The sequence below is a fragment of the Mchenga conophoros genome, linkage group LG2, assembly GCF_057382185.1.
Source record: "Mchenga conophoros isolate Kocher_MC1m ecotype Shallow Benthic linkage group LG2, M_conophoros_male_GT1.1, whole genome shotgun sequence".
Taxonomy (NCBI): domain Eukaryota; kingdom Metazoa; phylum Chordata; class Actinopteri; order Cichliformes; family Cichlidae; genus Mchenga; species Mchenga conophoros.
This window is the reverse complement of record NC_140527.1, coordinates 24,850,838-24,867,288: the sequence shown is the minus strand read 5'-3', so window position 1 is coordinate 24,867,288 and position 16,451 is coordinate 24,850,838. Positions and strand designations below refer to the sequence as shown.

Sequence of the window (16,451 nt, the reverse complement as noted above, 5' to 3'; positions counted from 1 at the left end):
ATTCCTTCGACTACGCTTCCTATTATTTTCATCTGTACATTTAAACTACCCCAGGGCACGAGTTGATGGTATAGCGTGAGTAGGGGAAAAATGGTGGATATGATAAATCCAAGGGTGGAGAAAATTATGGAAACTACCTTGCCTCAAAGCAGGGAATTCCAGCTAAGGGTAATAACTTCCGAGGGGGTGCGGTGAAAGGATCAGTGCATATTACCTGGTTCTGTCCATCCTGTTTGTCGTTTAAAACAAAAGGTCAACACAAACACAGCTTAACGTCTATGCACAGCTAAAAATGTGCATACAGTTTGTGCCATTACATCATTACATAAAATGCAGTGTGCTGCAGAGCATTTACTCTAGGTCAATGAAATAAAGCTGGAATTTGCAACTGGCCAAATACACATACTCTTTATGTCTCAGAGCGACACACATCATGACTCCTGCCTGCTTCAAAAACAGCACACTTTTTGCACAGACATTAGAACAGAAATCCTTGATGAATTCTCAGAGAAACAACCTTGGGTTGTCTTTTCAAATAAAAGAAAAATTGGGCCAAAACACATCTTGTGTATCACGCACTGATTTATTGAACTTATGCAAGTTACATAGACACCTCAGCTAACATCACAGAAACGCAAGTAGTGAAATCTGCGCTGCAATCACCAGCCTGAGGTGTATTTTCAGTTTCAACAACCAAACATGTGCACTTGAATTGCTTTACAAGCAACCAGTTGAAAGGCTCACATTTCTTTCCCTGAACAGTTGTGTAAGAGCAATCTGCTGCAAGGCAACACAAAATTGGTTATACTGTTAGGTATGCTTATGAAAACCTATAAAAGAGGGAAGGGGGTCAGAATTATTTGACATTTTACATAATATACATGACGACTTTTTTGTGACGACTCTCCATGGATTACACAATCTGCAAATCAGTGACAAGAATCATGCATTGCAAACATAAAGGCAGTCCAGCATTTACATGAGTTTTCATGCAACTCTGCTCTGACGGGTCTAATAAAGCCCTCTATGTTTCTGTGAGATGACTGCACTCTGACTGCAAATTTGTTTATTGGGTTTATTACAATTATGCAAACTTAGCACCCCCACCTGATCTATGTTAAAAATTTCTATTCTGGGAATATGTTTTCCGGAATTAGTCAGAATTTCTACATTTTAAATAAAAACAACATTCAATGGGGCCCTTGAAAACACAGCTAGCACCCTCAAATGTCCATTTCTGACATTCACAGCTTCCCGTTAATGTGACAGCATTTATTGTCATAGTTTCAAGTTTCGTGGGTGAACGAGTACACTGGTCACTTCTAAATAAAGGTTTAGGCATCAGCCTTACTGTGTGGTACCTAGTAAAACAACACAAACGTGAATGATAAAGTCACATTAACTGACACACATGGACAAAAGCATGACTGTGCATTTCTCTTGCTGGAGTGCTCATCTTATTAGAGCAGCAGTTCTCACACTACCTGCATGGCGGGAAACACTGGTGCAGTATAATCAACAAGGTGAAGTGAAACTTGAGTGGATTTTTTCTTAATGTGACCTTTAAGTAAAACTTTTTTTCTTAGTGGTTGGATAAAAACTGTGGAGTTTGGGGATTTAAATTAAACGTACTAGAAAAACTTTGAGAACCGATGCAGTTGAGAAAGCCATAAACAGCAAAGATGAAATGAGATAAAATGTTGCGCCCAACATTTTATCTCACCAGCTGTTTCAAGCTAGCAGTAAGAAACATTCGTCGATGATGTGTTTTGAAAGTTCCCAAGTCAGAAGAGAGGTTACCGAGCATCACTGTTGTACAGTGTGGTTACACTTGATTTAATGTTGATAATTCTTGAGGCCCCAGGCACACATTTTTTATGTGTATGGCAAAAACCACAGGTATAACATGTTCACTCTCTAAATCACTCTCGTGCATGAAACCATGAGAACAGAGATGTATTACAACCATATACGTATAACTCAATAGCAGAATGCAGTCATGTTAAAGACTTGTGGAGCAAAGACCAGTGACATAACCAGTTATAAAATAAAAAGAACAAAAATATTCTGTGTATACCATGTACGAAAGTGCCATATTTACACAGAGTTCAGCAAAGAAACGACAAAAAAGAAAGAACATAATATTAAACTATGCTAGTTCATCAATAATGCTGCACATGGCAGCATCCTTGTCCCATTTGTCACTTCTTGAAGTAGGGATGCTCTTCTCCTGCTGACTCGTTGCCATGCAGCTGGCAGCTGCTTCCTCTATATCCATAGGTTCTGTTTTCAGCCTGGTGGCCTGCCCAGATGAACAGCCAACACTAGCTGCAGGAGGCGCACTCTTTGTCCCATCACAAGCACCATCCTGACCTTCCACTTGAGGCAAGTCATCAGGCAGGGAGGCAAGGCACCCCTGGATCATCTCCACCACCCTCTCCAGATGTTTCTGGAACCTCTCTGCTGTCTCTAGCCTCTGTCTTTTCTGGACCTCCATCATCACCCTTAGCGTCTCCCTGGCTTGATGCGGTCTGTACTCATTTATCAGATGGTGCATATGGACAAACAGAAGCTTTATGTCTTCCAGCTTTTCTTCACGCTTTATACTACCAGGGCTCTTGATAAGGATGTCCAGAAGGTCCAAAAAGTTCACAAGAATGGACATGTTCAGTTTCTTGAGCTCCCGTTTGTGGTCAAACTGCATAGGGTGAAGCCTCTCAATGCCTTGGCTTTCGAGAGGCCGGATGATGAGGTCATCACACTGGAAATGGTTGCCAAACATCATGTAATTATCTCTGATGGGTGGAGGTGGCTTAGGGGCCAGACCCTTGCGGATGTTTTCATCTGTGTACTCTTTGATGTACTGCATCGGTGGAGGAGGCAGGGCGCTGACCTGCTGTGGTTCACCCATGATACCGACCTGAAAGCACAAGAATCCGTGTCAATATATATAAAAAGGAAAGCAACATACATTAGGTTTTGCAATTTAGTATCTTAATTAAAAAAAAAGTGTTTACAGTTCACAGTAGTTGAACATAAACACATTAATTTAGGCTATGTGCCTAAATATAACAGAAGTGAAAAGGTGTCTCTCTCACTTCACTATTGGGGGCACAGGTAGACAAGAAGCAGGATGTTTGCCACAAAAAGACGGCATAGCTTTTTAATTGCAGAGACGTTAGCCGTGTCTAAATAGTTTGCTTGCACTAACTCCAAACAAATTCAGTGTTTGAGACCATCGCTTCGAAAGATGTGCTAAGAGGCCTATGCTAACACAAACTGCCCAGCCAGTTGTCTGTACGGTAAATATCTGCATATAACTTATGTTAAACGCTGTCTGCATGGGAATAGAGTTGAGTGAAGACTACCATTTACTGTCGCAAACCTTTGTTTGTTTTATCAACATGTTAGCCCTTTACTCTCCAACTAACTGCAGTCGTTAGCTTACCTGCTGACTGACTAACTGCTAACCTCCGCTAACGAGTTAAATCGCTACACCAAATATAATGCTAACCCACAATACCGTTAAAAGGGAGAAGACTTATGATATTTATACACACCTTTCAAATAACTCTTTAGTCGCTGAAGATATAAGACGCTAGATATAGACGTCCGTTAGTTCCGACCATTAGCTTGTAGCTAGTTTAGCTCCTTCCATTCCACACTAACAAGATTTTCGTTTCAGTCCCTAAGGCTCGACGTCATTGGTTTTTGTCCCGCGGATTGGACGATAGCAATGGAACAAACTAAACACCGATTGGGTGTGAGGATACCACGCTTGATCTTGTAGTTTTTGATACGAAAGTGCTTAATTTGAAGCTTATTTTGTACAGGACTGATGTCTTTTTACAATAGTGACCATCTCCAGCACCTGTTATCATTTGGTAATGTCAAATATTTTTCTAGTCAAAGCAAACCAGCAGTTTACAACGCCACCAATACTTTTAGAATAGAATAGAAAAGAATAGAATAGAATGCCTTTATTGTCACTATACAGTTGTACAATGAGATACAGAGCACCTCGTACTCAGTGTAAACATGCTCGGGGGGGTACAGTTCTGCAGCGCTATATACATATAGACAGTATTAACATAGGGAAAAAAAAAAAAAAAAAAAAAAAAAAATATATATATATATATATATATATATATATATATATATATATATATATATATATATATATATACATTTTGTACAAACATGTACGTTTTTAAAAAAAAAAGTAATATGTAAAAAATTGGGGGGAGGGGGGGGGCTGTGTTATCGGTGCATGTGTGAGTTCAGGGTGGTTATGGCTTTGGGGAAGAAACTGTATTTGAGTCTGTGGGTTTTTGTGCTGATGCACCTGTAGCGCTTCCCTGAGGGAAGCAGGCTGAACATGTTGAAACCAGGATGGGAGCTGTCCTTGATAATGTTTGCTGCTCTGCTGAGGCAGCGGGAGGAATAAATGTCCATCAGGGAGGGGAGAGGGCAGCCAATGATCTTTTGTGCTGTCTTGACCACACTCTGGAGCCTCACTCTATCCACCTTGGTGCAGCTGCCATACCATACCGTGATGCAGTAGGTTAGCAGGCTCTCAATGGACGAGCGGTAGAAGGTCAGCAGCAGGTAAGAGGTAAATAAAATGTGGAAGAAAATTACAATAGATATAAACTATTACGAATACAAGAGACAAAAGCTTAAAAATTCAAGGATCTATCCTTAACGTTGTGTCAGTATAAGACAATTTTCTAAACTTTCCTTTGTTTTTTTTCTTTTCCCCCAATTTATCACTTATATATGGCTTAAAACAACAAGAAGAATAAAATACAGTTGAATGCTTTTAAACACTATAGTGTATTGAGCATCTTAAGTTCACCCTTCTGATTCTGTCACATCTTTAAAACAAATGAAAACTTTCCACATTTTTAGTTTGGAGCTTTAGATTTAGAAAATAAATTATTTAGTGTCACACGGTCCTTCACATCTACTTTTACACTTATTTTATACTTATTTGCACTTATTTACATACAGCATGACAAATGTTCTCTTTTATTAAATACTCATATGGAACAAAATTGCTGAACATTTCCCATTCAACAGCACGTTAACTCCTAAAAATGTTAAATTCAGGTATTTTCTGGAAATGTTTTTAATTGACAAAAGAAGAAAGAGCCTTGAATTTTGACATTTACACAGTTCAAACTGTATAAAAATATACAGTCAAAGCCGATTTTGTAATTTTGGCTTTTTGGATCTGTTTTGTTGTTGTTGTTTTTTGACAATAATTAAATTAAATTAAATTAAATTAAATTAAATTAAATTAAATTAAATTAAATTAAATTAAATTAAATTAAATTAAATTAAATGGCAATCCCAACTCATTCAATCCACACCAATCTGTTGGAACTCTTTCCTGGTGGTGGTGCTGTAGTATCCTTTAAATCTTTCATTCGGTGTGACTGTAAAAATATTTTCAGATTTTAACTTTAACTACATTTTCTTCCATTGTAAGTTGACAGCACTACCTCAGCAGTTTGAAATTTTTCGGTCACTTTAAAATCATTAATGGAGCCCAACCATATTCTTATTACCATATCATTACTGTTACAATATTATTGTTACTATATTATAACCTGTATTATCATTATTAACCTTCTTTTCCTGCACAACCCCCCCCCCCCAAAACCAAGTAAAATATAAGGGAGAAAAAAGCAGTGATGGAGAAAAAACAGGGCAAATCCTAAAAGACATCATGAACACGTAACACCAAACTCTAAATGTATTAATTATGGCAGGGGAAAAAAACAGATTCTTTTGTGTGTGTGTTTCTTGCAATCTCACAATCTCAGTAAAAACTTTTGTTTTTTCCCCTATTACTTTCTTGTTTCAAGTTAAAATCATTTATGCCATTTTTTGCCCTCTTAGATTGAACCCCCCTTTGCCCAATGCTGACATTATAACCCAACCTCACTGTAGTAGTGGGACACATCCGTGACCTTTGAAGTGAATGTTGATGGAAAGCGTTGAAAAATGTAAAGGTTAACGAGTCATCCTTTTTCTGGGGATCGCACTACTCATAGTGGCTGACTGCAACGTGCACTAAGTGAGTGAAAGTGCCTGCGAGCACCCTGAACGGTGTGTATGTGCGCGCACGCGTGTATTTCGCTTGCACAACGCATTTGTTGCCGTAGGATGTGGTTTACTGTGCAACAACCCTATGCCGGAAACTCTACGACATCTATCAACTTATCATCCTCAATTTTTTTTTCTTGTACACTCACTGCTACTCTGTCTCTGCATGCTGTAGGCAATGCCGCCTCTCTTGGTATGACAAAACAAGGCAGTATTTCTCATTGCGCTTCTCATAGCTGGTAAAATGTTCCCCAGGGTGATTTTGAAGGGAACTCTGATCAAAAAATCTCAACAGAAGAAGCGAGTGTCACCCTGTAACTATAAAGAGCGATTTTTTGTGTTGGATACCCAAGACCTGAAGTATTCTGAACGTCGTCCCGGGGTAAGTACAGTATGTGCGGTTAATCTGTAGAGCTGTTTCAGGAATGCAGACTCTTGGCTGTTTGCTGTAATCTAAGCTGTTTTGTTGCAGAAAAAGCCTTTGCTGAAAGGTTGCATCGAGCTGTCCAGAATTAAATGCGTGGAGATTGTGTGTACTGATGTGCCCATACCATGCAGCTTTAAGTACCCTTTTCAGGTAAGATTCATCATTTCCTAGAGACCAACTCAATTGTCACCGCATTAAAATCTACTAAACACTGCGACATACACCCTATATACAGTGTATGGTGAAGTATGACTGAAAATGACAACGCATATAACCTTTCTTTAAAATCTCAATTCTTCTGCAGGTTTTTCATGAAAGTTATTACCTCTACATATTTGCACCAGACAATGACTGCCGTCAGAAATGGGTCAGAGCTCTTAAAGAGGGTAAGCCATTACCATATATCACCAGTCAAATAATAATAATAGTACTATGACAAGTCGATGATAAACCGCTGATTGTATGAACTGCAAACACATACGGATGGATATTTCAAACAATATTTCCCTTGTTCTGTCTGATGTAGAGACAAAGAATAACAACTTAGTTCCAAAATACCACCCAAACTTCTGGATGGATGGAAAATGGAGATGCTGCCAGCAAACAGAGAAACTGGCGACTGGGTGCAACGTGTACGACCCAGTGGGCTATGGTTTGTAGCATTTCTTTTTCCTTCTCTTCTACTTCGTGAATCCAATGATTTGTGGTAGAGATTCCATTTGAATTAAGATATTTGTATGGCTTTCGCACATATGGTTAGAGTAAACTTGAACTAAATGCTTTCGTTTTGCCTAATCCAGTTCATACCGTTGTTGCTTTGTGAGTTTAGATGGGCCAAATAGCTCTCCAATTTAACATTTCTGTTTCCCCTACAGCCTCTAAAAAGCCGCTTCCCAGCCTCCCGGAGCCAGAGGTACCACCATCTAAAACACAAACGACACAAGCTTTTGAAATGTTATTGTGGTTATTACTGATATTCCAATGAAGCGAGGGAGACCAAATCACTTTTTCAGTTTTAATGCCTGTCATGTTTGTCTGCAATACTTTTAAACACAGTTTCTCTCTACATATTTAATAATTAGGTCATGCATTGGTTTTTAACCACTGTTTCTGTGGTTTGATTTTGTGTGTTCAGGCAGCAGCTCTGTAGTTGTTTCAGCGCACATGTGTTTGAGTGTTTACTTAAATAGATAGATAGTAGAAGAAATAGAAGTACATTAAAGTTTGTCAAATGAAAATCCTTGTTGATACTTTTTCCTTTGGCACTATGAAAATGTAATTTTATTTGAAACCTCTGGATTTCGTATTTGTGTATGAACTTTTTGGGAAGAGTTCACTCAGACCTCTCAATAATTTGTACCAGGTTATTTCCACCACTTAAAAAACATTTTCCTGATTGGCAGAGCTAAATTCAAAATTTGGGGTTCTTATTGCAAAACTTCAGCTTCATGATTCTAAATCTCGAGTTATTTTCTCATCTCATCTCGGAAGTTTATGATAGTATGTCGAAATTTAGAGGTAATAACCCAAAATTTTGTACATACCTGTACAAATGGTTTTTAAATCAGATTTTTTCCTCCCTTTCCAGATGGAGCTGGAAGATTCGGGGCAACAGAAGGTCATCGCTTTGCAAAACTACACGCCACAGGGAGACAATGACTTACCTCTTCAGAAAGATCAGGAGTATCTCCTGGTTAAGAATTCCCATTCCACCTGGTGGCTTGTACAGGATGAGAGAGGGTAAAGCGCATTACAGCCAATGCCAAATTCATTTGAACTGTTTACATTAAAAAATAGCAGTACATTTCAAAAGAAGAACCATTAGCTAAATCCCTTTTCCTGTCACCCATTAGGAACTCGGGTTTTGTGCCCAGTACATACGTAGCTGAAAAATCCATCAACAACTTTGAAAGATTTGAGTGAGTTTGAATTCATTTCTTTTACTCGAGCTTTTAATTTGCAGTCTTTATTGCTGCTAATGAATTACCATGTTTTCCCTCCAAAACTGATTTAATTGTTGTGTTAAATGTTTAATGTGTTCTCAACAGATGGTACAACAAAAACATTAGCAGAGCGCAAGCAGAAGAATTGCTAATGAAAGAGGTAAAAACAAAAACTCAGTTCTGTTTGGCAATAAAATTTCAAATAATGATTTTGATATGATGATGACAGGCAAGATTTAGCCCCTGTATGACACAGTGCATTTTGATGCGACTGTGCCGCCAACAGCAATGTTGCATTTGCAAAATCGCTGCATATGCACCTGCACAACGACAATTCGACTTGACATAGAACATGAAAAAAAAATTTCTCACAACCACAAAGTTTCCTCCAATGTTGAATTTCCTGCTTTGCTAAGTTTTGCAAGCAGGAAGGGAAAATGGTTATCCATCGTCGTCTTTGAATTAAAACGGCCGCCAGACGTGTTACAGAATGCACCGCCGAACGTGGGAAATCTTATGTGATCTCGTTATTCTGTCTTTAGGGTAAGGAAGGTGCATTCATTGTGCGGGACTCAAGACAGGCGGGAGTGTACACAGTGTCTGTTTTCACCAAAGCACCAGGGTAAATGTTATTTATAGTGTTCTTATGAATTTACTTAAAAAATATCTATCAAACAACTCTATAATTAAAACAGTCATATATGGTTACTTATATCATGAAAAAAAATTGATGGCTCATAGGATTTCAATCATTTTAAGTGACCGTTAAAGATGTAACCAATGAGAATTAAGTATAAGATTAGTGTAATCTTGTGATATTTTTCTGATCTTCCAATGTTTATGTGTAATCATCTGCTCAGGCAAACATTTGCTTTAAAAATGTTTGTTAAGTTAAGCATATATTCTCATCAGGTCTAATGGGGAGAAGAATCCGAGAGTGAAGCATTACCAAATCAGACAAACCGAAACGAGCCCAGCTTCTTTTTACCTGGCAGAGAAGTACCTGTTTAGCACCATTCCTGAGCTCATATATTACCACCAGCACAATGCTGCAGGTAAGTGTGCCAGCTTTTCTCATGCAACAGCATTATTTCAAAACGTTCAAAGGATAAATGAAGTTCATCTTATGAAACGGCTAAATTCTTGGTCCTGCTTTTTAAATTTCCCGTTGTCTCTTTCTCTTTGTGCAGGGCTAATAACACGGCTGAGACACCCCGTCTCTCAAGGTCGATGCTGTTCCCAGGATTCTACTGATATCACAAAAGGTTTAAGTCTTTTTGTGATGCCCGAAGTTTGTTGAACTAAAGCTCCAAGCAGTCCTAATTTATTGCTGTGAATCTTGTTTTTGCTGACCTCTGGTGGGTTGCACAGAATTACACTTCAGGGCTGTTAAGTAACTCCACCCTTTTGTCTTTTAATATAAACCAATGTAATACAAATTAATCTTTGCTGAAAAAAAGCAAGTGAAAATGAGAAAAAAAAAGTCCTTTTTTATTTGTGAAACTTGCATGAAGAAGTTTAACTCTATGGTTATATAACTGAGCTATAGTGTGGATGCTTTGGTTCACTGCTGGTTTGCTGGTTAACAGATCAGTGGGAAGTGGACCCTGAGGAGCTGATACTGGGTCAGGAGATAGGCAGCGGCCAGTTTGGACTGGTGCTGGAAGGCAGCTGGAGGGATCTCAAGGTAGCGGTGAAGATGGTAAGAGAAGAGTGCATGTCAGACGACGAATTTAAAGAAGAGGCACGGATTATGATGTAAGTACAGTTCACGGTGGAGATCTGTAAAACGAGTTTGAAACCACTCAGTTTATCTGTGCATGTGTGTTTTAACAGGAGACTCTCTCACTCTAAGCTGGTACAGCTGTATGGCGTGTGCACACAACATTCTCCTATCTGCCTCGTGTTTGAGTACATGGAAAACGGCTGCCTGACGGACTACCTGCGAGAAAGGAAAGGCTCGTTGTCTCAGGATATATTGTTGGGGATGTGTCTGGATGTCAGCGAAGGGATGGCTTATCTAGAGATGTCCAACTTCATCCACAGAGATCTGGTAAATAAATAAAGTGCTCTTTCACGATACACTTTCATATCCCTGCTTTGTTAGAGGACTTTATCCTTCCTTTCTTCCTTCCAAAGGCTGCCAGGAACTGTCTCGTCTCAAAGAACAACGAGGTGAAGGTATCGGACTTTGGAATGACCAGGTATGTTCGTGAAGATCAGTTTTTTAAATTATTACATAACATTAATGTCACAGTGAGTCACAGCTTATGGTCTGTGTCCACTCTCCATACCCTAGATTTGTTCTTGATGATCAGTACACGAGCTCACAGTGCTCCAAGTTCCCTGTCAAGTGGTCAGCCCCAGAGGTCATCAGATACTGCAAATTCAGCACCAAGTCTGACGTCTGGTCATTTGGTGAGTTTGGGCGCTTGTCTGCCATTCAGCTGTTTGGTTTGCCTTTCTGATTCACTCGTCTGGCAAGTTTTGCAGGTTGGGTGAGAGCAGATTAAATCATATTTGTTTTCCTGATGGCACATGTGCTCAACTGTAGTTAAATAACACTGCAGTGGTTTAGACGTTATATATTAAACAATTCTTTTTATCCTGTGAAAAAAAAAACTGTGCTCAAACTGGAGCACAGTTTTCTTGGGCAGACTATTACTGCAGTTATCCGTGACAAAGCCATTTTTTTTGGTAAATTTTTATATAAAATAGTCTAAAAGCTAGCCATTTTCATGATTCAGTGACAATTAGTGGATGCACAATAAGCTCAGACAATTGCCGAGGTTTGAAAGGAGATTAAACAGACAGAAAGCTTTTAGCTTGACGTCATCTTTGGGGGAAAAAAAGATTCTGTATTATGAATCTATGATTTTCTTGTGTAAAACGGATGTGCTAAAACTAAGTAAAAATAAAACATATTATAACTTCTACAATAGGGGTTATTATTTCTATTTCTAAACAGATTTGAATTATGACCTATTCTAAAAAGGTCTGGATCCAATTACTGACGTCCCTTAGAAATCGTGAAAAACAAATGAACTGCAGTGACAGTTTAAGCAGGCTATTGCTTTTCATTGGTAACACAAGTGTTTTCAATCATGATTCTATGCATTGAAATGGTAAAAGAGTAATAATTCAGCTGTATAGTATCATTGTTACACTGATGATGGGCAGGAGAAAGAGGGGAAAAGTTTGTCTGAGGCGTCTTTCAAAAGATTCTTTATGTCAAGATTTTTACTTCCTGGTTAAATAACGGTTTAAAACTAAAAGAGACAGTCGGACCATCTACAGGCTGTGTGAAGTTCTTGAGACTGCAGCTGCTAAGAATATTAGGAAACTCTTTCATTGGATTCTTTCATGCCGGCTTCAGTGGATGAGGCTACCAGAGGAACATTAACTCCAGACTAAACAGAGCTGATTTAAAGGATCAAAGTGCAAAAGCGTCTGTCGACACCATACGTTGGTTTCTGAATGAAGGTTGAAAAAAGAGACCCCGCTTTTGAAAGAGGATTATAAAAAAAAACCCTTAAACTTGTGTTTGATAAAATACAAATAGACAAGTCAAAGTGGTTCTTGTTGGATGAAGTTTGGGATTTAAAACTAGTTTCCAAGTTTGCCGAAAAAAAGAAGCTTTTGAAGAAAAGAACGCTGGGGACGACGGATTTCATCAAGATAATCTGGAGTGAAATACATTTATGTACCTGTGCCAGAGCTCTGTGCCAGTCACAGGCCAACGCTGCTTCTTCCAACAGTATAAAGATCTGAAACATACTTCCAACAAGATGGACTGAAACAAAATCATTTGAGCCGAGTGTGGAAAAAGCTGAAACTCACAGTGGGGGGAAAACGTGTTCATCAAACCTGAATGAACCGCAGCGGTTTGAACATGAAGAGTCAAACAACCTACAGAGATGTGTGAGTGTGTGTGTGTAGGTGTGTGTGGGGGTAGGTAAGTGGGTGAAAGGGAGGTGGGCGTCCTCTTGTGAAGAATCACAAAAACTGCTCAGCTGCACAATATTACAATTAAGGATCAAATACTTTAGGCAGACGACTATATTTGTTGTATTGAATGAAAGCGAGATGAATTACTTTTAAAGTAAGAACTTACAGCAGAGCAAATTTTAGGTGTGTGTGTGTCTCATGTGTAGGTGTGTGTATTTTTTTTATTGGGTAGCAACAATTTTGGCCAATTCTGATCTGTAGTAAATTACTCTCAAATGAGGCTAAAAATAAATATGTTTCAGTTATATAAAAAAAATAAATAAATAAAAACACACTGCACTGGACTAGAGTAGCTCACTGTTAAACGAACGATACAATATGGACTAAAATGCTTCCATATTGTTTAACAAGTGCTGTCTCCGTGTCCCTCTTCAGGTGTGCTCATGTGGGAGGTGTACAACGAAGGCCGACTCCCCTATGAGAACCGCACTAATGCAGAAGTGGTGGACTCCCTGAACGCAGGCCTGAGGCTCCTGAAGCCACGCTTGGCCCCGGACTCTGTCCACCTACTCATGGAGTGGTGTTGGAAGGAGGTGAGGACATTACCCTTTTTTCAAGCAGAACTTCTGCTGATCATAAAATGAGCAAACGATTAACTGTCGTTTGTTTTCTGTTCTGTTCCCAGAAACCAGACGATCGCCCAACATTTGGGCTCCTCTTTCACGAGCTGGCCTCCCTTTCAGACGCCTGAACCAACATGTGATTTGTGATTTTTTTTATATATAATATTTATTTTATTTATTTACTGTAACCAGTTGCTTGTCATTTGTAAAGTTAGATTATTCCAAAGCAATTTTATATCCTGGATTTTGCACTTTATCTCTTTCGTAGCTTTGTAAGTATCCCCTGAGAGGGCTCACACAGTCCATTCACACAGCTACTGGTGCTTCCTGCAGAATCATGTAAAGGTCTGAGTAATTCTATAAGCCATATAAAAGTGAGATGTTTGCTTTTCAGTCAGCTGACTGTCATTAAACTGAATGTTTTACATCTTGTCACTTCTCACTGTCTTAGTTTCCTCCACTACAATAATGAAATCTTGGCATAAGAAATATTTTTGTTTCTATATGAAGAAATTATTGAAGTTGCCAGATGTTATATATATTTAGAAATTAGAAAGGCTTTCCTGTTTTATGGAGCTCACTGACATTAGCCACAACAGTCATATTTTTGATGATCATCCATATACTGTATATAAAAGATGGACATAGCTACAACAAAGTCATGAGTCATGTTTTGGTTTTTTTTTATGAATTAATTTTGGAGTCACAGGTGACCACATTTGGTCAAGATAGATTTATTACTCATTGCTCGGATACATCGTAATATGTGGTAAGTAATATGAGTCATTGAAACTGTGCTAAAGGTGGAGCACAGTCTTCTTGATTAGACTATTACTACAATTATCCAGAGATGAAGTCATGTTTTTGTGAAATTATATTTAACAAAAAAATGCTCCATATCGCACCCACACCATGAACAAGGTTGGTCGATTTCAACTGTGTGACTCTAACTTCTACAGCTGTCTATACCAGCAGCCCCCCACCCCCGGGCCACGGACCGGTCATTTGGTACCGGGCCACGAGAGTTGAGCCTCGGGTGTGAAATTTATGGTTTTCAGGGTTTGTATCGTTAACTCGGTTTCCCTGGGTCTTTTCCCGTGTTGTAGTTGCGTGTCTTTTTTTGAAAGAAATATTTACACATTACCATAGCGACCAGAGAGCATTAAGAGGCAGAGAGGAGGATGTTACTCTCAATGTTGTTGGTGCATTTCAGGAGGACGCTGCTAATTAACTTACACAATTACACAGTGAATTCACGTTTATTATTATATTTACAAAATACCACAGTTTTTGTCTTGGTCGTATCTTTTTTTTGTTGTTGTTGTTGTTGTATTTATCCGCAACACCTTAAAGGCTGGTCAGTTAAAATATTGTCTGACATTAAACCGGGTTGTGGCGTAAAAAAGGTTGAGGACCGCTGGTCTATACCCACATCAATTTTTCAGTCAAATAAGCCATACATTATTGGAATGACTCACTTTTGGAGCCAGACTCCAGTGGCCAGTCAAAGAACTGCAGTTTCTGGTACAGGCACAGTAACTTTTTTCCCATATCAAATGATCAATAATTCTCTTGTATCATGTAAGTAAGTAAGTAAGTAAAATTTATTTATATAGTGCTTTTCACAGATAAAAATCACAAAGTGCTTTACAACACAGAAAATGGGAATATAAAAACAATATAACAGTAAATAAAACAATGTAAAACAATAAAACTATAAAAACAGCATAAGAAGAAATTAATCAAATGCTTTTCTAAATAAAAATGTCGTCAGCTGTTTCTTAAAAGAATCAATGGAGTCCGTGCAGCGAAGAGACAGTGGGAGAGAATTCCACAACCGTGGTGCCACAGTCTGAAAGGCCCGATCACCACGAGTTTTAAAACGAGTGCGCGGTGCCACCAGCAGTCTCTGATCTAATGACCTTAAAGCCCGAGAAGATGTATGTGGTTTCAGCAGGTCAGATAAATATTGAGGAGCCTGACCATGTAGGGCCCTAAAGGTTAGAACTAAAATTTTAAAATGAAACCTAAAATTTACAGGCAACCAGTGAAGGGAGGCCAAGACTGGAGTGATATGCGATCTTCTCTTGGTGCCATGTCAGCCAACGCATTCTCTTCTGACAATAGTGGCAAGACGTGGAATTGCAGTTTCCTGCTGGGACATAGAGCAATGTGCAAAAGTCTTGAGCCACCGCTCATTTTTTAATATCCATTATAGGAAAATGGAAAAAAGGTGCAGAGAATGGAAATCCAGTGTAATTTGGCATACCTCAGCCTTTTCTTTCCATTTCCCTTCCCTAAGGATGTCTTCTTGACACCAAAGTAGATGGATCAGCTGAAGGGTCAGGCACATCTCTCAGGTTCTAAAGATACAATTTAAAACTGATTTGTTGCTAAATTGTGTGTTATTTGCAGATAGAATGAATGTTGGTTCATTGTTTGAGTGCCTTGGTGGCTTTTAAATGCTTGAAGTGTTAAAGCAGCCAATGTATAAAGAAAAACTTTGAAAGACCTTCAGAAAGCCTGAAGAACTATCACTCAAGATCACATTAAGAGGTTACAAGAAAGTCAAGAAATCAAGAATGACTAAAGACTCTGCACAGCATTTTTTTTCAAAGAAGGCCTCGCATATTTCATCAAGCCAATACTGAACACAACACAAGGCAACTCAATTACAACATATGGCTACATATGGTAGAGGAGTCCGGGTGCAGAACTGGCCAGTACAGACGTTTCTCCATATGAAAACATCTGGCGTCAAATGAAATGGAAAATACTACAAATCAAACCCAGGAATGTCGAGCAACTACAATCCTGTATCGTTCATTTTTTGTGATTTCTTTGCTTAAAATGAGCAATTTTCTCAAATTAAGCATGTTATATGTTTTCTATGTTGTTGTGTGAATAAAAAATAGGTTTATAAGATCTGCAAGTGAAAATGGGATTTCTGTGGTCTTTAAGCAGTTCACACAACATTCCAAGTTTTCTGGAATCAAGGTTATAGCATGTTGTCATTATAAAGTACTGTATTCAACACATACGTTTGAAATAATAAACGATAATATTTAACTACATGCTACTACATGCAACTTGAATTCATAATTATAAATAGTGGTACAAGGTGGGTGAAGTAGGGCCCTTTACTTTTTTCTATATCCTATTTATCATGTAATTAGAATTCATACAGAGAACTAAGAATTTACCACCGCCTCCTTTAAATGAGGTTACCCTCAGTTTCCCTATACATACAACATATACCCACAGCTTTTGATGTTGTCAATTTAAAAGCCTGAAACGCATTGTGTATTTATCCGTACCCAAAGTATTTTTAAGCAGAAAACTAGCTCAAATGAAGCGAATCAACATGTCGGGGCTCCTCTCATCATCGCCTGTGCT

General features: G+C 38.6%; 2 protein-coding genes across 2 annotated transcripts; one reads left to right on the top strand and one right to left on the bottom strand.

Annotated features, from left to right (window-relative positions):
* Positions 1–564: 564 nt before the first annotated feature.
* Positions 565–3,717, bottom strand: med7 (mediator complex subunit 7). The gene is made up of 2 exons (XM_085289699.1): positions 3,561–3,717; positions 565–2,920 (listed from the first exon to the last, which is right to left on the bottom strand). Exon 2 carries the CDS (start codon positions 2,909–2,911, stop codon positions 2,150–2,152), a length of 762 nt encoding a protein of 253 aa, XP_085145825.1. The 5' UTR covers positions 2,912–2,920; positions 3,561–3,717; the 3' UTR covers positions 565–2,149.
* A 2,304-nt stretch (positions 3,718–6,021) lies between these two features.
* On the top strand, positions 6,022–13,485 carry itk (IL2 inducible T cell kinase). Its single transcript, XM_085289686.1, has 17 exons — positions 6,022–6,496; positions 6,587–6,691; positions 6,846–6,927; positions 7,068–7,193; positions 7,417–7,454; positions 8,130–8,281; positions 8,395–8,460; positions 8,590–8,644; positions 9,027–9,106; positions 9,397–9,539; positions 9,675–9,749; positions 10,074–10,242; positions 10,321–10,537; positions 10,624–10,688; positions 10,784–10,902; positions 12,868–13,025; positions 13,118–13,485. The coding sequence occupies exons 1-17, from the start codon at positions 6,359–6,361 to the stop codon at positions 13,181–13,183; spliced, it is 1,854 nt and encodes a 617-aa protein (XP_085145812.1). The 5' UTR covers positions 6,022–6,358; the 3' UTR covers positions 13,184–13,485.
* The last annotated feature ends 2,966 nt before the right edge of the window (positions 13,486–16,451 follow it).

Coding starts and splice junctions, on each gene's coding strand:
- med7 (XM_085289699.1), bottom strand. CDS start 2,911: ATGGGTGAACCACAGCAGGTCAGCGCCCTGCCTCCTCCACCGATGCAG.
- itk (XM_085289686.1), top strand. CDS start 6,359: ATGTTCCCCAGGGTGATTTTGAAGGGAACTCTGATCAAAAAATCTCAA. Junction 6,928..7,067: donor GGTCAGAGCTCTTAAAGAGG/GTAAGCCATTAC, acceptor TGTCTGATGTAG/AGACAAAGAATAACAACTTA. Junction 10,689..10,783: donor TCGGACTTTGGAATGACCAG/GTATGTTCGTGA, acceptor TCCATACCCTAG/ATTTGTTCTTGATGATCAGT.